This window comes from Brachyistius frenatus, unplaced genomic scaffold, assembly GCF_029030835.1.
Source record: "Brachyistius frenatus isolate BFR_SWC_R1_liver_20210118 unplaced genomic scaffold, ASM2903083v1 Contig_4, whole genome shotgun sequence".
Taxonomy (NCBI): Eukaryota; Metazoa; Chordata; class Actinopteri; family Embiotocidae; genus Brachyistius; species Brachyistius frenatus.
In genome coordinates, this window is record NW_027210603.1 from 8689654 (window position 1) to 8712582 (window position 22929).

The 22929-nt window shown below is 42.9% G+C and overlaps 1 protein-coding gene across 3 annotated transcripts in view; it reads right to left on the reverse strand.

The window, feature by feature from the left end:
• Positions 1-159: 159 nt before the first annotated feature.
• frmd4ba (FERM domain containing 4Ba) overlaps positions 160-22929 on the reverse strand; it is a 44341-nt gene continuing 21571 nt past the window's right edge. For 2 of the 3 annotated variants that reach the window (XM_069714416.1, XM_069714401.1), the window contains exons 2-24: positions 22564-22629; positions 22318-22412; positions 22076-22168; positions 21634-21718; positions 20028-20084; positions 19613-19635; positions 15494-15577; positions 14721-14786; positions 14134-14191; positions 13462-13548; positions 8466-8542; positions 7775-7913; positions 6496-6637; positions 6258-6391; positions 6059-6175; positions 5398-5626; positions 5234-5290; positions 5007-5142; positions 4008-4172; positions 3122-3882; positions 2882-3017; positions 2328-2579; positions 1150-1233 (exon numbers count right to left, since the gene is read on the reverse strand). In XM_069714416.1, the coding sequence (XP_069570517.1) occupies position 1233; positions 2328-2579; positions 2882-3017; positions 3122-3882; positions 4008-4172; positions 5007-5142; positions 5234-5290; positions 5398-5626; positions 6059-6175; positions 6258-6391; positions 6496-6637; positions 7775-7913; positions 8466-8542; positions 13462-13548; positions 14134-14191; positions 14721-14786; positions 15494-15577; positions 19613-19635; positions 20028-20084; positions 21634-21718; positions 22076-22168; positions 22318-22412; positions 22564-22629 (3060 nt within the window). In that variant the 3' untranslated portion in view covers positions 1150-1232. Of the gene's footprint in view, positions 1234-2327; positions 2580-2881; positions 3018-3121; positions 3883-4007; positions 4173-5006; positions 5143-5233; positions 5291-5397; positions 5627-6058; positions 6176-6257; positions 6392-6495; positions 6638-7774; positions 7914-8465; positions 8543-13461; positions 13549-14133; positions 14192-14720; positions 14787-15493; positions 15578-19612; positions 19636-20027; positions 20085-21633; positions 21719-22075; positions 22169-22317; positions 22413-22563; positions 22630-22929 lie in introns of all 3 variants that reach the window. The other variant, XM_069714409.1, reaches the window with a different exon arrangement.

Consider the following 22929-nt stretch of genomic DNA (forward strand, 5'->3'; position numbering starts at 1 on the left):
TACCAAATGTAATGGATTTGGATTGAAATCCTGTGTTGTCCTGCACTCAGCGGGAGGAGGCGTGCCAAAGTGTTTCTCTTAAATATAAACAAAACACCCGATTCAAACGCAGATTCTTTTTTCATTCAAACAAATGCAATTGTACAAATTACTAAGAACCAGCTTAACAATAAGTGTTTACTATATATTACATGCTTTTCAAATACATAAAAAAATGCTCTAAAAAAAAAAAAAAGAAGGAGAAAACCAGTGTATTTACATTACCAACATTTACAAACAGCTTCATTCTCTTGTGAGAAATTGGGAGCACCAGTCCATGATTTCCAGCATGGATGAAATAACCATGTTAACATTAAAAAAAAAAAGAAGGATTTTCTGTATTCCTGCAGTGGCAGTAAAGTCAAAATTAGTTGGGTAATACTCAAATGGTGCAACAAACAAGTATTTGGCTCAAACATATTGTTAGTACTGACAGTGGGATGGGTTGAATACTTTTGTAAATAACAAAACAAAGAGTACAGGAAGCAGAGTCTGGGATCTGGTGACTGCAGAATGTTCCAGAAAGTAGCCATCTTCTAAACTCATTTTTAATGAGTTTTTATCCTTCATTTTGATAATGTCCTTATCAATCCTTGTCTAATCCTTCATGGTTACAGTGTTCATGCGTGTCTGTTAAGTAGCAGAGCAGTAACAGTCATTTTCGTTGTCCATTGCGCTCAGTGTCCTCTTACAGAGACGGTCTCAGTTGTTGGTTTGTGAAGTTGGTATCTCTAAAAGGGAAACACTGGAGAGGTTTGGTCCACATTCCCTTTTGGCAATACTGCACAGTCCACAGCACGGCCTGGTATAGTTTCAGTGCACAAGCGTCATCACCACAAACACTTGTAGACACTCCCACTTGGTTTTCTTGTTATTTAAATACAGGAATGTGCGTCTGTTTTGGCAACAACTGCATTCAAGGGAACCGGAAATGAGAATACTTCATATTCTCAATGCATGAAGTTCAGTTCCTTAATTCTTTGGGTCCCCTTCACACAGAAACAGGTAAGTGCATTCTAAGGCACGAGACGACAACTAGTCAGGGTGAGAATGTCACACAGCACGACAACAGGCGACTAAACTATTGTTCCCGGTTTGGAGTCTTCATGCCAATAAATCTTGTCTTCTGGGTCCATGTTCGTGTGTATTTGGTTGCTGACTTGCGAGTCCATCTGGCTGACATCTATAAAGGATCTGCAATAAACACACGAGATTGAAACACATTAGGCTGCAAACTAAAAAATGTAGACTGACTGGTTTAGTATGGGCTTAGAATGAATGAATCCTGGGCTGTGGTACTAAAGATCGACAGGTCAATAAAAACAAGAAGGGAGGCCACCACCTGTGTTTCAGGCAAGTTAATGCTGATGTCAGTTTCAAAGCCAGGGTCAAGCATTCTTCCCCAATAAAATAGCAGATGCAAACACACGTTTTACACACACACACACACACACACACACACACACACACACACACACACACACACACACACACACACACACACACACACACACACACACACACACACACACACACACACACACACACACAGCCTTCAAATGCAACAACAGCCAGGGGTCACATTTTCCCTTTGCCACACAAGTGCTCTCCCACCACCACGAGACACCCAGAGAAATTAATCAAAACAGTGACATGAATTGATTCGGCATTTTCTGTCAGTCCCTGCCACGTCACCGTCACCATGACAACCACGTGGGGGTACTTTTACAGTCTTGTCTCTCACCCTTTCTTCCGTGCTGTGACTTTGATTATTGGGGGGGGAGGGGGTCAATTTTCCTGGTCAGTAGCATAGGCCACAGCACCACACTTCTCTAAAGGCCCCGCAGGGCAAGCCATCCTACCACCGCTTCGCCACTCAAACTCTGGGGGGCATCTGTGCATGAGAAAAGTGGCAAAGGGGCAAAGGTCAAGGGTGAATGGCAGCACACGGGGCAGAGGGGCTCTGCATGGGCCAAGAAGACGGCAAACAGCGCAGGAAAAAACAACAACAACAACTGAGCAGTAAAGGCCCAGTGCAGAGAAATGTGACCACAGGATGACGACATGTCAACTGGAAGAGCAAGTAAGGCAGGCATGAGGTCTTTTTTTTTTTTTTTGTAAGAAGCCATGCAGTTATCTTATCATACATGACAATGAAGGGCCGGCCAGTCAAACATCTCAAAAATGCAACGTTCACTTCAAAACATCAACAAGCAGAGGACGGAGTCACGCTGCAGACACACTGAAAGGGGCAAACGCACAGGCTCCGGCCGATGCCGTTTACTTACTATGAGCTACCTTTAGCAAAAGACACCTTACTGAGCCTGTGGCCTCTGGAGGATTGGGGCTGCACAGGGCTGGAGGCCACCTGCCTCACCCGACAGCCAGGGGAGTAGGAGGACGAGGGAGAGGAGGAGGAGGAGGGCAGGGAGGAAGCGGAAGGGGAACCGGAGGAGGAGGAACTAGCGGGGAAAAAGCCACAGCGCCTCTGGGCATCAGGACTTTGCCAGGAGCCCTTAAAAAGCTGGGAGGCGCCGTATCTGCGAGAAAGCAGGGGCCGGTGGAGAGGAGTTAAGGAGAGGAGAGGCATTCTTAAGCTCTGAGGAAGAACTGAGTGCTGGCAACACAGATCCTATAGTCCTACGGCTGAACCAGGCACTCATATTTAACAGTTGAATGGTTGCGGATTCAGTTTCATAATTTAAGTGCTCAGTGTATATTTTCTGCAGCCATCCATTCTAGCTAATTAAACAGTAGCACTTAGTTCCGGGGATAAAGAGGATCAGGGAGTTGCTTATCGGCTTATAAGGAGAGGAGCTGAGGCCAGGTTGTTTGTTCTCACCTGTTGTGGGCGGAGTGGCTGTAGGGGGCTGTGCTGTAGGAGTAGGACTGCGGCGTGTGCGTGGCCACGTCATATTCCAGCATACTACCGCCACTCACGTGGCCGTGCCAGTTTCCGCTGGAGGACGCTGAGGACACTGGAGAAAAGTGTTACAAGTTTACAAACGACCCATCGACTTGGAAAACCAGGGTCAACGTCATCATACACAGGAGGCTGTAACGCACGGTGCAGTGGACTAACCCGATGAGTAGGAGATGTTCCGGTTGTTGTGGCTGTAGGGTGCAGGCATGGTCTGATAGCCCAGGTTTGGCTGGGAGCCTCTGTCGTAGTCGTAGTTATACGGCGGCTGTTTGTGTGCAGCGTTGCGATGGTACCAGCCTTTTAGGTGTTCCGCGACCAGGGCCTTCTGGATGTTCTTGCTGACCTGCTCGTTGCTGCGGGCCGGGGCCCGGTTCCTGGGTGGCCGCAGTGTGGCGTACGGGTTCTGCGACATACCGTCCATCTCATCGGTACCGTAGTGACTGTGCATGTCGTGACAGCGATAAGCTGTTTGGGTGGGGTGGTAGGACGGGTTGACGTTATAGTGTCCCTCCATCTCATTGTCGTACACGTAGACTCCGTTGGAGTAAGGTTCTGGTTCCGCGTAACTGGGATAGCCCGTCACATAGTAGGCTGTGGTGGTGGGTCGAGCCCGAGGCTGGTAGGCGTGGCAACGGGTGTCTGGCTGAGCCAGGTTGGGCATGCTGCCCGTGTTGGCGTACATGTCTTTTCTGTGGCGGCCACGAGCTCTGCGTCTGTTGGTGTGGTTACCGGGAACGCTGTACTCCACGCTGGACTGGCTTGTGTAGGAGGAGCCGTCATCGAGCACCTCGGAACTGTTGCTGCGTCGGGCTGGGGAGGCGGGGAACGCCGGCACAGGGAGCGTGGTCTCCGTTGTGAACTGAGACTGGGACTCCAGACTCCCGCTGCGCTGCCGGAAATGTTGCGGCACGTCCTCTGATCTACAATCAAAAATCACAATTACTCGCACAGGCACCAAAATACGCGAGAGCTGTTTATGAAGCGGACATCGAAAGAGAATGAAAGAAAAAACCCAGAAAGAAACAGTGAGTCGCTGAGGCCTTACCTGAGCTGCGTGCTGCTGTAGGCGTTGCGGGTGATGAGCGGGGTGGGGGGCATGCTGCGGGCGTCGCGTGGTTGTCTGGATGCTGGTTTAAACGGGCTGCTGTAGCCAGATGAGGCATCATGGTTACTGTAGTGCAGCGATTCCTGGACCTGGCCGTAATTTAATCTGGAACACAGATAGGAACTTAAGTTTTCAGGGCATTCTCCTCTTTAGGGCAGAGACTTTTTTTCGTCGAGATTAACACCGTTACCCTCTCTTCACTCTCTCTCAGATCTGAAGGAGACTGCAGATTTGACTGCAGCACTTTAGTCATCGCTTACACCTGAAAGACTGCCATTACGTAGTCCATTGACCTTTCTTTTCACGCTACAGCAAGCATTATGATTGTTAAAAAATAATATAAAATCTCTGAAGCTGAATGTTACATATACCTGCATCAGTTTGTAAACACTCATGCGGTAACTGCTATTTCAACTAAATTCCCAGCACCACTTTCCTGTTCCCCTTTTCCTCTCTCCGCTCAGCTTGGGATTGTTGTCTGCTCCTTCACAGGCAGCGACATGTTTTTTTTCTCCATCTATTTTTAAAGCTGTGCATTTGGGCTGATAAGAGGAGGATTGTTGGAGAGGAAAAGGAGAAGGAGGGAGGGAGATGACTGGCAGGAATGCAGCTGTGGATAGACTCTTACAGGTCTGTACTAGCTCCGTGCTTTGAAGAAACAACAGCTCTGGCGTACCTACACGAAAAGCATTTCAACCGTGTTTACAGTCCTTCATCTGGTCTGTGTTTGATGGGGCAGATATTCCTTTATATCAATCGATGCAACAGCTATTACACATGAAAACACAGAACTGTATTTTTCTTTTCTTGCATTTTACACAAATAACTAGAGTGACTATTTGTTGGGTTCATAGCATTGTCAAAACATGACAACGCTGAGCCTGAACGCATCCTGTGTAGCTGCTGCCACTCTGCTAACATGCTGCTCACGCTGTATACCTGCTGTCTGCAAGCTGGTCGTTGGCAGAAGCGCGCCTGTCTTTGTTGTAATGAATGTCCAGAGTCTCTGCATGGTGCGGTCTTGGGGAATATTGGACAGATCTGGACCGCTGCCTCTGGGAACCAAGCTCGTCATCTGGGAGATAAAAGTAGTAGTTTGATTAAAACTGATCGACAATAGAGAAAGAGACGAAGGAGCAAAAACACTTTGCACTGAGCAGACATACCATCATCCAGGGTGAGGCTGTCAGATAGAGAGCTGAGGTCTGAGGGGTGGACGTCATCTGAGAAGAGAGAAAATAGCCCTCAGAAATGCCTCTGATATTCCTTCTGTCCTGTATGACTCCTGCTCTACAAGCTTTGATATGCTGTAGTTGTTAATGACATCTACCTGCTAAGATCAGTGAGGCTCTGTCGGTGGGTTTCTTTCCCTTCTTGATCCTATAGCTGTTAATCTCCTTTTCAATCTCCTCCAGCTTCCTCATCGCATCCAGGTAGTTGTTTCTTCTCTTCCTCTTCACTGTTTTGCAGAGGTCGCCCGCGTTGGCCAGCTTCATGGCTGCCTCTACAATCTTCTGCTGCAAGGCAAACCTGCTCTCCAGATTCCTCAGATGTGGGTCCTTCAGGGAAAGCACACAACACCCACACAGTTAATGAGGACGTTCCGAAAAAACACACACAGATCTTGTCAGCGGCAGTCCTCTGAATAAAGAAAAAGACTTCAAATACCCCCAGCCCAAATTAATAAACCCTCTACGGTATTATTTTCTGAGTGCTGAAATTCATATTCATATTCTAGTTCAGATTCATTCGTCCAGCTGAATTTACTTGCTACAGCTCACAGCAAATGTTTTACTCAAAACATTATGAAACGTAAGCCTCAAAGCACATGTTAAATTCTTCATCCTCATTTCAAAAATACTATTGAATAAATAAGCTCTCGGTAAACAAACACACTTGTGAAATAGTGGAGTCCCATTGTGTGACATGCTACATTACACAACAGACAGCGATACATAATAACAAAAACACAGCACAACATCTGTACTGACCTCATCATAGGGGAAAAGGTCATCCAGCTTGAAAGCCGTCCCAACACGGCGCCGCACTTGAGGAGCCTTCTCACCTGTGGCCAGCGGATACTCTTTAGGCAGTTTGCCTGTAAGCTCCTGTAAATGAGAATAATAACAAGAAGTCAGCTGAGAGTTTGGACTCTTTGGGAAACGAGTTTAATGGGCGAGAGATACTCACTGCTTCTCTCATGCAGATCTTCTTCAGTTCTTCAAGTTTCTTTAGCAGTGTGTCTTTAAGGTCCTTTTCTTTCTTTTTTAATTCAGAAATCTTCTCTTTCTTTTGCTCCTCAGTGACTTCAGATTCAGCAGAGCCTGGAATAAGCACGCGTCTGATTAACTACAAATTATAGCTATAAATCATCACCCATCAATCCGGTGTGGAAGAGAAGTCATTAGCTGATTAACCCTCTGCTTACCGGCTGAGATGAGACTTCCATTGCTTGCCATTATTAGCTGGTCTTTGCTCTCAATGCTGGAAAGTTTACTGATCCGTGGAGCGCAGATCTCTGTGAGGTCCACGGCGATGTCTCCTGAACTCCTTGTTGTGGTCATTTTTGACTGTAGGTGAGGTAAGACAGTTAGGAGGATGAAGTGGGGGAGGAGGGAGAAGAGAAGTGAAGGAGGGACTGTTAGTATTTCATTTTAATGATGGCGCACTGCGATAATGGTGGCTACATTTGCATGGTCGCTACTCCGAGTGCGCTGCTCTCTCATCAATCAAGTGTGGGCTCTATTCCTGGATGAACACTGACACACCATCGGCTTTCGAGAAAGACTGAATAACCTCATTTGACTGCAGCCACGCACGGTCATCCATCTCCACCACGAAGCACACATCGCAGACCTCTAATACGGCATAATAGTACCAGTGCTCAGCAAATATATCAACTAAACACTTCTCATGTTATATTGCACGTTGTTGTTTACTTTCAGCTCAGTGTTTACTATTAAGACGAGGAAAAAAGGGTAAAATACTACTATATTACTCTGAATATAATATTTACAGAGTGATACAAATCTTGTATTCCAACCTTACGTACCTTTTGAGTTTTTTAACTACTGTTAAGTACTATAAGGGAGGCCCAATCGATTACGGCAATCATATTCATTTTATAAAAGGAACCTAACAATTCCCAACGTAAAGTTGACCAGCATGAAATCCAACTACATGTTAATACTCGACTCCTGGAATATCCCAATGTCAGGATATTTACATAAGTCACAGGCATGGGACACGGATGAGGCAATGCATCACATGATGACGAGTCACTGTTAGAAGAGGCTATGACACGAGAAGCTGTTTAAACAGCATTTATGTTCCTGTTCAAACTGAAACAAAATGACGACCTCAATGTGTTTTCATCCATTTAGTGGCCACTTATTTTACAGCCTGATGAAAACAGGTCAACAGTACAGCTTGCACTGAAATCAGGTGACTCAATCAAATGATCACCCAAAATGAAGTTCATAACATGGTCACAAGGCTTCTAAAACTGGAAGTGAGCCTATGATTTGCTCTTCCAGCGTCATTCTGCATAACATGCCTTATGCACACATGCACAAGGTGGGTCACTTATGCAGGTCATCAGACACCAATTCCTTATTCTTTTTTAAAATTTTTTTTTAACGATAGATGAGCAGGCAGACAATGTGCACAAAGCAAAGTGAAGCGGGCAGGAGAAGACAGACACTCACTTTGCTTTGCCTCCTGTCCAGGTAGAACTGGTGCTGACTGATGGCCATCACCCAGATGGTTTTAATCAATGAGTGGCTGGCATACCACGTGTGAATAACCAGGCCAGCCTGTCCGAAAGTTCTCTTGGTCACTGTTCTTCTGTAGAAGATAATGAGACAATCGGTTCTTGTGCTGATCCGAGAAGCAAATCTATCCAATTTCTGCACACCAAAAACTAAACACGTGATGGTAGATAAACAAGGCTTTAATAAAAATACAAAAACTACGTGTTAAGCAAAGATTAGAAGAGAACTCTTGTTTGATCTTTATCCAATCAAACTTGCGGGTAACAACGTAGCATACTTAAGAGGAGACGAGGAGCAACTCCAAACTTAAAAGTCTAAGATTTAGTAACAGTGTCAGAGGGGGAAAGTGCCACATTAAAGCCTGTGGAAAGGTCAGAGGTTTTACAACAACCTTAGAATAATAAAGGGGCCCTTGAACAGGAGGAAAGCACCCATTTAACAGACAGGTTAGAGCCATTAACAAGGTGCCTTAAATGGGCCACTGGCTGCAGATGCCCTTCAGAGAGTTAGGTGAAGGATAAGGACATCTGAAGCCAGAGCAGCAGCTAAAATGGGAACACTTCAAAATACAATCAAAGGATCTCTTAAAATGAGTTCAGATAAATTAAGTGCTTTGTCTTCTGACCTGTGTGGGTCGTTCACTTCCACTGCAAATTTCTTCTCACGGAAATACAAATTCTCCAACTGCTTCCACTGAAACAACTGCAGAGAGACAGAGACGGTTCAGCAAAAAAAAAAAAAAAAAAAAAAAAAGGGGGGGGGAGAAAAGGTGGGGCAGAGAGAGATTACACACTACTAAGTACACTAAGCCAACACATGACTATTGATTAAAATGTGGATTTACAAAACATACAGAAATATAATTTCATACTCAGGCTGTAAAAGATACATTTGCATCAATATACTCAGAAAATCTAGACGCTTATATACAATATAACAGCTGAAACTGTGAATGGGAGTCAGAGGGCCAGCCGGTCAGGTGTACGGAGGAGCTAACAGAGAAGCAATTATAACGCTGCTGCAACTGCAGGCAGCAAAATCGTGCAAGGCGGCACGCCAGCTATTCATTTCATTTTGCTGTGTAGGAAAATAGAGGCAGGACTTTTTTCTGTGACAGAATGAAGCATCTGCTCCACTGATACTGGCCAAACTAAACAGATTTGGAAGCAATAGCCTTTGGACAACTCTCCTGCTTTCATTTAGAAAACAAATAAAAGCGACATTGGAACTGAGATTCATGTTCATAAAAACAGTTTTACCTGGTACCAACCTAGGAGTTAGCCTAAGCACTCCAAACTAAAAGGGCATATTATACACATATACAACTGGGACAGTAAATACAACCCAGGGTATGATATCACCATAAGGTGACACATCCCATTAGGGACAAATATATTAGCTGAATTTAAACTCAACAAAGCAACAATAGCACATTACATATCTTCCTTTACAACACAGAGTGTCTCTCTATATCACGGAAAACACAAAACACTTCGAAAACAAGAAGAAAACTAAAACATGAAAACCTATTTACTATTGAAATCAGCTTGCCAGGTAATTGGGGGACACAACAGGAGGGCTTACCTTGGAGGGTATTTTTGCTCTTATTAAATCCCTGAGGAATTCTCCTGGGCTTGTATTGAATCCTTTGACTTTCCCACAGGGCTAGAGCTTCCTCGAACAATACTCTCTCTTGTCTGTTCTCAGGGAGCCAGATAGGTGTTGCAAGAGTTTCAGCTGAGATGGTTACGCCCCCCTTAACCCACAGCTCCTCCTCTTCTGACATCACAGACACCTCAGGCTGCCTTAGGCTTTGTACTCTCTCTCTCTCTCCTACACAGCCCTCTTCCTTTTCAGTCAGACCAGATGAGCAGGTTGTGCTCAGGTTTTTGCCGGGCCAGTTTTCTTCCTTATGTTTCTCCCCTGCTCTGCTTCCCATCACTCCACAGTTCCACATTTAATCGGGGAAGTTCTCTGCTTTTCATATTGTAAGCACCAGACAAAGCACTGCTCTGCAGCCAAATCCACTACAGCCATCTCCCCCACCATGCAAACATGTTACTGTGGTCTAATGATTAATAGCAGGGGCTTTATTTGGCATCATGTGACACAGCAATGCCCTTAACCGGGTGATAATAAACTGTTTTACTTGAACTAGCTGACTATTATCAGAGTATCAAGCCACAAAGTTGGTCTGTGTACTGTACAATTTCCATTTTGTATGTATTATAAATGCATTAAATACATGGTATCGCAGTGAATCCTTCCACATGTGATTTCAACCAACACTGCACTCCTGAGTCAGACTGCTGATGAGCATTGTACTCATTAAACAATGGGAAACAGCAACTCAAAACCTAATCTCATTGTAGACGGAAGCTCACACCAATTCACCCTGCCCCGTCACTATCACTTAGCATAATTTACATCATAATAACGGATAACAAAAAAAAGGTGTAGCTAATAAACACACACTTCCAGTCCATCATTCATCCTCTTGGAGAAACTCCACACCTGTGTGCCAGTGCATAGACGAGACTGAAAGAAGACTCTCCTGTGGCTGCTGGAGGAGCCACTGCCAAAATATGTCAAAGATGTGACACACCTCAAACTCTACAATCACGAGACTGCAAGCAGTCATTCTAAAGAGGAAATGGTTCAAGAAATCATTCAGTGACTCATAACACAAATTATGTACATGGAAAACAAAAGCAACCATTTTCTTAAAATTCTTAAAACCAGCGTAACAGCGCACAACATTTCTGTGTCTTCAGTATTTACATGTCCCTTGTTTTCGCCAAATGTCTCATTATAGGCAGATGGAAGTGTGCCAGAAATGCCTGTGGTTTCAGATGGGATCAGGCTGTTCAGATCCAGCTCACACCCACAACCCGAGGACCCCCCCAGGCCACTAGTCCACAAAATCATACGTGGATGAAAATGTGTCAAGGGCCCTGACTCACATGCCCGTACAGAAAAAGATCTGCCCCACCCTTCACATAGCACGTCACATACCAGCTCTGGCTGGCTGCATTTCCACTGTGTCCACAACATGACACACAGCTCAAAGTTGTGGGAATTGCACACATGGAAGACACCGGAAGGAACTTTAGCCTGCTCTGATTCAAGATGAAGAAAGTTGAAAATATAAGTGACAAAGAAGAAGGTTGTTATTTCTCAGGTCTTTCATACCATACCGACGCTGTCCTCCATAATAAACTGAAGATTTGTATTGGTTCTGCTGACTTATCGTATATGTGGCCCAGCTTGTGGTCGCATTTAATGCTTGGAGAGAGCCCCGGTGATAGAGAGAAAGACAGACAGACAGAAAAGTCTCCCGGTTTAATTCATGAATTCAGTCTTGGCCATCTGCTTCCGTCCAATTGAATGTCTCAGAAACACGCGCTGCTGTGGAGCTCCACTTTTGTTCCTGGTGTTTAATTCTCTTCCTAAATAAAATGTCGGTTCTTCTATTCCTTCTTATGTCCCCACCAGATCTTTGGGAGACATCATCTATGCTTTTGATCTACATGTGCTATATACACTGAACATGTGCATAATGGAAATGACAGGGTATTCACATTGCTAAATGTGTCACTTCTCTACAACACAGCAGGGAGACGAGGCTTTTGAGTTTTAAGCTATTCAGTGAGGAGCAATCAAACTGGCATTTTGCAGAGGAGAGGATGTGAGGTTAAACTATCGGAGCTGCTTTCAAACATTTCTATCAAATTTAAAGAATAACAAAAATGTACAGTGCGGAGGAAACGTTTAAGCCACTGTAGATGATTAGATTCGGATTTATCACAGAATTACATCAAGGAAGCATTAGTCCTTTTCTGCAGAGCGACAGTGATGCTAAACACAGCCATCCTCCTACTTAAGTTAAAAGAAGAATTAAAAACTATTCATTGCATTTTTGAAAGCACCATTACTGTATTTTTAAGGGTGTGAAACTTTTTCACAGCACTCTACAGTCAATTTCTAATTGCACTGGTGGTCAACTGACCTCCCACTAGTTGCAATGCTAGATCCAGGCCTAGCCTCCTTCACAGATAACTGCTTTGTGTTGTTTGATCAATTGTGTTCCCTCCAAGACACACACACACATAGATTACCATAATGAATGCAACATGCTGGGAGGGGCTGGGCAGAGGGCAAGTAGGGATGGGCCGGGCTGAATACAAGGGCTGTGAACTAAGACAGGAAGCACTATCAATATTCCCAAGATGTGGAGGTCCCCTTCAAGGCAAAAGGAAAGTCAACACACAACTTCATTTAAAAGGCAGCATTTTTTTCCCCCCACAACAGGAAACTCTTGTGAAGTTCTCACGTGACTCTCCCCTCCATGAGTAGAGGAGTTCGAAAAAGCAGAGTCTAATTTTGATAAATCCATTCAGCACCCCAACACCCTCATCAGTGTCCCCCTAACTCCAAACACCCACAGACACACACTTGGCTGGCAGAGTGCCAACCGCTGTCGTAGAGCCCTGCAGCTTCCCACAGGGCATCATAATTACACCTCCACTAGGTGGGCCGAGGAGAGACACGCTGTGCTTGTGCCCATTAATGCCTCGGTATTCAGTGTAACAGCACACTCCGCTATGTCAACAGGTCCCTGCCACATAACAACAGCCACAATGAGTCTAATGAAAGAGGTGGGAGAGAAATGCTCGGGTGGGACATTATTGAACAACACTTCTCAAACAAAAGGGAACAGCAGTTACAGACAAGTACACACTCAAAGGTTGTGGCACAGTTGCAGGGAAAGATGAGTATCTTTAGATCCACTAAAAATGTGCAGCCTGATATTTTAAAGAAGCACTTCTATTTAGCTACCTTAGTCTGAATTAGGGTGAAACAAAATTAAGATCATTGTTGAAAAGTTTTTTTTTTTTTTGTCGCTTGTGGTCTAAAAGTCTACATAACTTACCGAGTTACAATTTACAGAGGTACACGAGTTGTAAGAGCAGGTATTTAAATGTCCATGTGTTGTGCAATTCCCTGATGATAAACTTCTATAATCAAAAAAGGACGATTCAAAAATGTTTTCTTAAGTGTAGGTGTTTGTTTTATTTTTCTCTTTAATAACTCTCCTTTCCACTCTTTAGAGTATTGTTCCTTATTGTATTTGCTCTCACACTTACACAGCCTTGACTGCACTGAGCACATACTGACACCAAAATATTTTCTCCATCTGTGTTCCTCTTTCGCTTGACTGGCATGGGAACCAGGGTTTTAATTACGCCTATTTACAGTCTGGATGGATCATTAACCGGCTAACAAGAAACGTGGGGATGAAAGCTGAGTTTTCAACTGGCAAAGCATTTCAATAGAGCTCAATATTACATACTTACACAAAGTTAAGTGCTGTTAACGTTGCATGTGATGACTGACTTGTTTGAGTATTAAATGTCACGTGTAAGAAAACCAAGACAAGTTTATTTGTAAAGTCCAGAAGGCCTAAACTCCGATCTTTGACAGGGATGAGGATAAGCTCCACGCACAGAAAACAACAAACAAGAAAATGTTTTCCAAATGGCTGTAATTTGGTATCAAATTTCCCACCTGAGGCAAATACAGCAGCTGTAAAAAAACACCAAAAAAAGAGGTCAACCTACCTTTCTGGGTTTCAGCTTATCCTGCAAATCGTACTGTCCGATGCCTTTGTAGCTGACTCCCAGCCACCACGGTATTCCTTGCTTGTCCTGCATAAAAGCACATACCCCACACCCCCACTCATTAGAGGAAGCTTTATTGGTGGGAGTTTGAATAAAATGAGGCCTGCTACCAAAGCAATTACCCCCATTAGGCTCACAGCAATAGCAACATGAGAAGAGATCAAATACATTTATGGCTTTAAAATCTCGGAAAGCCTGACAGAGTCATTTTAACGCTGCTGTTTGATCTCGTCAGACACCTTGATTTAATAGGGTTTGGGAGGAAAAAGTCAATAGAGGTGCGGAAAAGTAAGAAAAGGTGAATGGATGGATCGCTTGAAATTTGATAAACTAAACATGCTGCAATGGTTTCCTCTTTCCTTGGTTTAATTCTTTTGAATTATTTAAGGGTTGATTTTGGAACAAGCCAGTTTGTCACCACCTAACCAGACAGAACATAGGTCTATGTGCTCCTGTAGTAACATACAGATTTCAAACAGGAAAAGGCTGACAATTTCAGCAGCAAGCAAAAAAAAAAAGAAAAAAAGATTAGATGCAGAAAACGAAATGAAGATGCTGACATGTGCTTGTTCAAAGGTTAAGCTAATGTATGACTCAAAGCACCGCTGTTACCTTCACTGCGTAATAATGGACTCCATATGTCGGCAGGGACTCCACCAGGGCCAGATACCTTCAGTGAAAGAGGAACGGGTTAACAGAAATTCAGCCACTTGCACTTCATCACTGTCATCCGGTGGCTGTAATACAACGGACAGAGCGGGATTTAAGCTACAGTCATTGAGAGGCCACAGTCATTTGCAGTGGCAAGCCGATCGATTTGTTTCAGGGCCGTGACAGAGGGGGGGAAAGTCCATTGATCAGTTCAAGGGCACAAATCATCTGAGCGTAAATGATCCAGAGTTACAGTCCCGGGAAAAAACCCACAGTGGACAACAGACACCCTCCCAAGGCTGGCTGGCTGGCTGGCTCGCTGCCTACTCTAAGAGCACCTCCTCTAATTAATGACACATTCTGGCATGGTGACAGCCACCTCTTAAACAACAGCCACCACAGCGCAGACACATGAGGGTAAAGAGTAAACTTTAAGTAGATGCTAGAGAAAACACTGTGAGATCAGAGGCAGTAAGGCATAAGAGACACACGTTTATTTGCAAGTCACTTTTCATTACAAAAATATGATATTTGTTTTTAAGACTTACTGTACAATGGCTTGTCCTCGGGTCAGTCCTTTCAGTTTCTTGTAATGTTCAGTCACTTTGTCCTCACTGTAAATGGATAGATAAAACATGTAATGAATAATCCATCAAGTGTAACACTTTCTGGCCACAGAGGGATTGTTGTGATTGGGGCCTTTCTCTGATACACATTCTGTCTGCTCATGCAGAAAATGCAGTCTGGCCTACTGGCCTGCCGATGCCTCTCATCTACCACTCCTGCAAATGCATCCCATTTACTTCCCACTGTAATCATCTCTTTTAATAGCACATTGAAAACGCACTGCAGCCCAACGCACAAAACGAGAAGCAGACACGTACAGTCAGAGAAGGACCAAGCAGAGCAGCAACAACAGCAAAGTGGATTGAACAGACAGACCGCAATCTTTCAGACAGTCAGTGGCTGTCAGCACCCCCCAGTGCTCTCAGGGCTAATGAGCAAACGTAATTAACACAAGCCAGGCACTAATGAGTCACCCCATTAGATACAAAACCTTCTGCCAAGTAACAGTCAGGAGGACTGTACGCACCTTCCCACCTAAAACTGCTCTTCTGGGGAAATCACAGCTTTGTACAACCAGGTGTTACTGACCAGTGAGGAGATTTGACGCCTGAATTGTAAGCATATATTCTGAAGGAAGGGCTGTGGTATTGGCTGAACCCCAAACATCCAAACGGCTACTTAAAACGTACCCACCCAGCCCTCACCCTCAAGCATTTTGTGGTTATCTGAGACCACAAGAGCTCAGATGTCTTACCAGTAGTTGAGAGATGGATGCTCTCTTAAAACTCTGGTGGGCAGAACTGGTAGCTGCTTCAGGTCCGATGTGGCAGTGTCAGCACTGAAAAAGTAAATCGCACACAAACTTTACAAACAGAAATTCATTCATTTATATTCATTCATAATAATTGTGTCCTTTCTAGATCTGAGAAGTAAAAAGAGTTTTTCACCTCTCTTTTTGAGCTGGGAAAGACAAAGTAAGGCATGGAAATTTTAACTGATTGTGGTCTTACGCAACACGTTACGATCTACTTACAAGTTCCTATGTGTATTAAAACCTCATTCTGAAGTTCGTAATGTCCTGTTATGGCCTTAAAATGAGCATTCCACACGAGCACGTCGATCATAAAGGAAGCAAAAGTAAGTCTTTGCAAAGTCTAAAATAGGATAAGAAAATATTTCTCTACCTGGTTGAACTTTTACAGTGTGGTTTGAATTTGTATCATAAGGCATGATGGCAATAATTCATGTCTGCAAACCTTTTGAAAAGGTGCAGTGTCAGGATATTGTTTTCATCTTTCTTATCTGCAGTATAAAGAGCAGTGCTCCTCGCCAAGACTGAACTTGAGCTCCACTCATGTCTTGCCAGACTTAACTTACAAACGCACATGCAGAGCCTTTGAGTCATAAGGAGTCTATTAAGAGGATTGGACAGAAATCGTTTTTAAAAATATCAAAGTCATTTCTTGCAGGTTCTCTGCAGTAACATACTTCACAGTTATCCTCTGTATTGTAATTCACCGTCACAGATTAGCCAATGGAGCTACATGGTAGATGCAACAGGCATAGTTGCTGTACAGATAAAGTGTGATGTTTGTCACAGTCAAGTTCTGTGATAATGAACTATTAGTCACTCCAAGCTCATGTAGGACGGAGCCCTGGGTCTACAGTTTCTGCCGGACAAAAACAGCTCGGGCTTGGTGGGGCAGTCCAGTGGAGGCCTGAACAAAAGCCATTCACAAGCACTTGGCAGCGTCTGCCTGTGTTGAAACGCATTGTATAGCCTGGCGCTGTTATAAAACAGTCCGTGGCCTCTCATACTGGGTTTTAATGTGTAGGTCAGACCATGTGTAATATAAACCTATTAGAGCATCTTCAGCTCTTCTACCAGATAAGTCTAACACAATAATCTCAATATAAAAACCAAGACTATTGGATGATTTTAAACTGATTGCCATTTGACCTTACGTTGACTTTATGGGCATGAATTTAAGTCTTCTTCAAAGAGTAATAGAATCTAACACCCGTGACGTGGTAGGACGGCATCATAATGATCCAGTTATGTGAACGAGCTTACTAAACAAAAACAAGGGTGAGCCGCTGCAAGGGCAGAGACCCTTGAATCACTCTTTCCTGTAGCTACCTCTCCTAGGTTGACTGGGTTTTGCTGCCACGGCATTTAGCGGCGTGTTTGATGGCATACATTTTATGGGGCGCTGGGCCCTGGTGTTGTCGGGGTGATCTACTCTGCAGCCGCGCTGCCGTGTCAGCAATCTGGAATTCATTACTACGTCTGTTATCTTCCTGCAGCCTGCAGCATGGGGGCAATTCCTACACCCGGTACAGCCCAGCCCAGCGCAGCCTACCCACTGTGGGAGAGATAATACTCATGTGTCAGCTATTCCACAGGACGGAGACATAGTGACTTGGGAGGGAGCACAATGAGAGAGCTGGTTGCTGTGAATGAACCACTAACTACAGGCTATACCTGCAAATAGAACTGAGGACAAAAACTAACAGGGTGTAATATTAGCTCATGTGTAGTACATTATGAACACAACTGAAACAGGATTTAATTTAGAATCACTTGCAGTTAATACGTACTGGAGGAGACAAATGTCTGAAACTCCGAACTAAAAATCCCCCAGTTGCCATTAAAACTGTAAGGCGTAATTAAAGACATCAATCGATTCAGTGAATCCCTACGTTTACCACAATCCCTTCCATCAACCCCAAGAGAGCAGTTGCAACTTGTTGCACTCAGTGTGTATTATATCTGCCGCTGGTGGGAGCCAACAGCAATAACAATGTGAATTAGTCTGGCAATATAAGCTACTATGCAATATTAACATAGCAGAGGGAATGCTAACACAGTACAAGTACAATGAAAAACCTGATGGTGCATTAACTCAATGCACAGCAGGGGGCTGGCCACCACCACCACAATAACATGACTACAGTCAGTCCTCCTGGAGCCAAGTTGTCTGCAATTGGACAGTGAGTCTGGCTCATCCCTCTTAAGGCGGCTGGCCGAAGGAGGAGGGCTCCCTGACTCCTCCACAGCTAATCTTACTGCTCCAGGACACTTTGCTGATACAGTGTGGAAGAGACACATTTATATGGTATGCTTCATGAGGGGATTTACTGGGACAGTTCTCTCAAAGAAGTGGAAATAAAGGAGATCACTGACAGGGATGGGAAATACTGCCACGGGACAGCGGGGGATGCACCACTACAATAACAGTGGTAGATAGTGGGGAGGGAGTGCTATACTCAAGAGAAGTCTGGAGAAAACATCTTTACTTTGCATTCTCTACATATTTTGCCACAGAAGGAGACAGATTATATTCCTGTATTAGTTGTCCAGTGAAACAAAACAAGTGTGCAAAGTGTTTTTCAACTTAATATCTGGGAAACATAATCAGAATGAGCATGTGGAAAGCAGTGTCTGTGCAAATAAAGAAAAAGACAGCTTGATTTAGATTTTGGACACAATTCCATCCTCATTGATTCTAACAGATTTGTTGGCCAGTTATCTTGTATTGTGCTTTCAGAGTCAGGACAAAGTGCAGCCCATCCCCACACCCCCACATGAACTGAAAGTTCAGATTCCACAGTGCACCCTGCACTTTATTGTAAAGTAGCTGTAACTCATAAATCTGAGGCATAAATCTGCACTGAAGCTGCGATGAATAGCAATTAATATTTACCAGGTCAGTTGTGTTTATCAATAACAGAGCACAGCCAGATGCAGCCAAGCTGCACTCCTCTTTTTTGCAGGAGAACAAAGGAAATAGTTTGACAAGAGGTCAAACTGCATTTTCAGCATTGCATATATGACCATTCAGACCATACTATTCCTTACGGAGCACAAATCTTTGTGTTTGCATAATGGCCAGAGAGGCCTTTAGAGGCAAAGCACAGAGACAACACAGGTGCTGCTGCTTCAACCTGCTCAGCCACTCCATCACACAAAGTAGTGTTTACTAATGGCAGCTAAGGCCTTTCATTCTTATGCCTAGCAAAAAAAACACACACAAAAAAAAACATACCTTATCAGCAGGTCAAGCCTGTGAGAGCAAGGCCCAGTATGAAAACATGATCAACTCTAGTGAACGGATTATGGAGCTTTTGTGCAGAATCTCTCACCAGTGTCATCGACCAAATCCTGCACACTACGTCCTTGTGTTAGTACGTGTGTCACACAGGTCATGTTTGTCAGGGTATGTGACATTTACTCAGAGATAATGCAATCACAACATGTCAGAACAAACTGACTCTGTGAAGTTTTCTGCATGTGGAAAGTACAAACACATTGCGTCGTGAATAGACAATAGTGTGACTGCGAGTATTCTGACTTTAAAGTTCGGACCATGTGGATGGCTGCAAGCCAGCAGGGGTTCAGTTCAATGTCACAAGAGCAAAATCAAAGAAATTATTAACTGAAGGAAGTCCAACATAAAAAAAAACCCCAATCTCAGCCAGTGAAGTTGTACATTAACAGACAGTCATCGTTTACACACTGGGAATTGACCAAACCACATGGTAGACACCGTTTCCTTGATAAAGTACAGCAGCAAACACTTCGTAGCTTGCGCAGAGTTTTCATTCAAATGTGGATTGTAGTTTATGAAAATATTTACATATGTGTACCTGTGTATGCCAATATAACAAACCAAAACAAAAATAATCTATATTTTATGTCAGTCCACAAAACATTGCATATGTAGATAAACTTGATCAGGAATGAAATCCCATTTACAAATTAATTATGGTGTATTTGTCACTCAAAACTTAAAATACAAGATCTGCTTGGTGTGACAAAGACAGACCTTATTTCAAAGGATTTAACTTTATACTATTAATAAAGTCTTACCTGGTGTAATCTCCCTTGGCCTCCTAAAAATGAGAATATATTGTAGTTAGTACTGGCGTGATTAAAAAAAAAAACATTCAGCACCTACTAAGTTGACCAGTATGCTTGATAATGCTGAGCACATTGTGCTGCCTGCACAACATACTCAAGGGTGTAAGATTTAACGTCTGCACATTAAATTAAAATATAATTGAATTTACTAATAACTGAAGGCAAACAACGTGCTCGAGGCACAGACTCTTTTTTTTTTTTTAGAGGTTAATATTGATATAAATGGTCAGTTTCTTTGACAATAGCTCCGACCTCAGCCCCGTCAAGAGACAACTGTTTTCTAATGTCTCGACCGTCTTCATTCACATTTGGGGTGAGTGACAAAATTTCAGCTTTGGAAAGGCTGCGACAAACGCTTTCTTACCTGCAATGCGAATGCGGCTAATTTGAAAACATTCTCACTCTCCAATTCGATGGTTTCCTGTTTTAAAAAAGAGGCACAAAAAAAAAGAAGTGGCACGGTTCTTACAAAAAAAAACAACAACAACATACACACACACAAAGTGCAGCCTGTCTGAAGCACTTGACTTGAGAGAAAACCTTCCCGTCCCGTACCTCGGTCCCACCGTTACCGACTGAACCACTGCCGCAGAGACAATACGGTGTTTAAAACTATACGCGAAAGGGATTTTTTTTTTTTATATATATATATATATATATACGTTTCTCAGCTGCTGAGTTGTTCGACCATTTTCCGTAAGAAGTAAAACACAAACTGGTTCGTAGAAAGCCTACTTCAAAAAAGATCCTGCCTGAAGTTATAGACCCCTCTGTAAAGTGGTACGGTCCGAAAGCAGGTTCAACAGTCTCCGTCTCCCATGGTGACCGGTCTGCTCTCCCCGCGAAAAAAAAAAACTGCACTGCAACGTTTGATTACGTGCTGCCTTCAGGGCTCCTCGTACAGTTGGATGTTCCCCTTCCCCTCTACACTTCTGGGAAAAAACAATGTCGTGACATTTTATAATCCACTAAATAGTACATTTCCGAATGCTGATACATAGCTCGTTTTTTTTTAATTGATATTCATGGGCATAAATAACTGGCATTATTGTTTCATTTTTTTACCTGTGTTTTGGTTTTTATTTAATTTTTTTTAAGAAAAATGTCTGTGGACCTTTGATACTCTGATCTAGTGGCGAGGAGAGTCTTTAAATGGTGACAAATGGATTTAGTGTCTTGGGCTCTGACCTTATCATATCCCTAAATGTTGGCCCGTGTATGTCATGTTTTATTAAGCTGTACTGTTGCAAAGGTCTTTGTTATGTTTGAATTATTGCTAAACAATAACATATAACTTGTATGACAAGTCAAACAACTTAAAATAATATTGGAAACATTTTCAACAGCAATGGAAAGCAACACTTTGTTACTGCATTTGTGACTTCATTTGGCATGTTAGTGTGTGATTTTGAGGGGCTGTGGGGCTCATATTGAGACACACAACCACATTCAAGAGAATATTATACAAAAAAAAAAAAGTCTTGTATGCATTAAAATTCGGCATAAAAAAAAACAAAAGAGAGGAAACAAGGGCATAGTGTGTGGAGTTATGAAATTAAAACTGTATGTATTTTCTATTAAAATATGACATTTTTATAATTTCTCTGAAGCAATGGATGTTAAAAAGGTGCTATAGTAAGTCTGTAGACAGTGTTGTACATAATCAATATAGTATTGGCAAAAATATTTGCACAATATTGATTATTTGACTTTGACGCCTCGATCAAATCAAATGTTTCTCTCTGCTAAGTCTGTGGTATTAACCAACATGACTGATGATTAATCAATAGTTAAATTATGCAGCTGTTTATAACACAAACATATATTGTGTATTATTATCTGTGACTTAATTGAATACCAAGTTTAGTTAGGGTATATATATAAAAATGTAACATATATATATATATATATATATATATATATATATATATATATATATATATATATATATGTATATATAAAAGACTTACATTGAACACTAAAGATTTAGCGTTGAGGAAGAACAGCTCCACTGTTCTGTTGTCTTTCAAGAAGGTGATCTTCTCAATGTAAAACCTGCAAAGAGTTTATTTTGGGTCAGCAAGACTCACTTTAACTATAATGTCAATGCATTTTTCCAGTATTTCAGCATCATCTACATCCTTTATCATATTCAATAGAGTAATGTTTTTTGGCAGTAACACAGCAAGACGTGAACTGTGTTCTATCAGTGCCACCTGCTGGTCGGGACAAGCTTTGGCTCTGAACGAGACTATGAAGCTCTCACCAACTTCCTTAAAAATAGGCTATGATTCTTCACAACTCTGTCTTATATGTACAGTAAAAGATATATTTACAATGGCCTGTATAAGCTGATGTTTCTGATAAATCACTCTTATTCCACATATGCCAAGCTGCAGGGAGAGCACTCACCTCACAAGGAACTTGAGTTCCAAAGGCCCTGAAATCTTGGAGAAGTCATGATCGAGGACTTTACGATCCAGCTGGAGCCAGTTATTCTGGCCACTGAGCAGGGTTAAAAGAATAAATCATATGTTAGCAACACTGATATCTTATTATTTTTTCTTTTCCCTCCTTTTTCACATTGATACACATGAGAACTAACTTCTAGCCTGATGCACTTTTATGTGTCTTGCAAGAGGAGATAAACTTACGTGTCATCTATGAAGCTCAATCCAAAGTATTCTTTCTCTTTCAGGTTAAAATGTGAGGCCACCAAATCTAGCAGCTCTCGGGATAAGAGCTTGGGCTGGAAGGTTTTGGATGCAATACGTTATCTCAATTTAAATCACAGCATTGTGTTATGAATGGAAAAACACAACGGAAAATTACAGAAGGGGGAAAACTAATGAACATGTTTGAAAATTCCATTTAAAAAATAAATTGAGCAGATGAGCTACCTGAACCAGCAGCTCCAGCTTCCTGCCATCGAGGAGGTGAACCTGGCAGAGACGTCCCTCTGTCATCTGCAGGGGAAAATAAATGATATCAGTCATGACAGCTCCTGCAAGATAACACTGCAAAAGCACAATGTCTCCACCTGCACCTGTGCCTCTCCATTCAAAGCTGTGCTTCCACTGGTTCAGCCATGGGATGAAATGCTTCCCTCTTTCTAAGGAGTTGAACGATGACTCACTTCAGTGTCATGTTTGGCTTTGTGTTGAATGAATAGGTAAGAGGAGCCACCAGGCGGGCATCCATGCACTGAAAGATCAAAGTCCTTACAAGATCCTCATTTGCTTAAAATATTTTTATAAGTGCAAAAG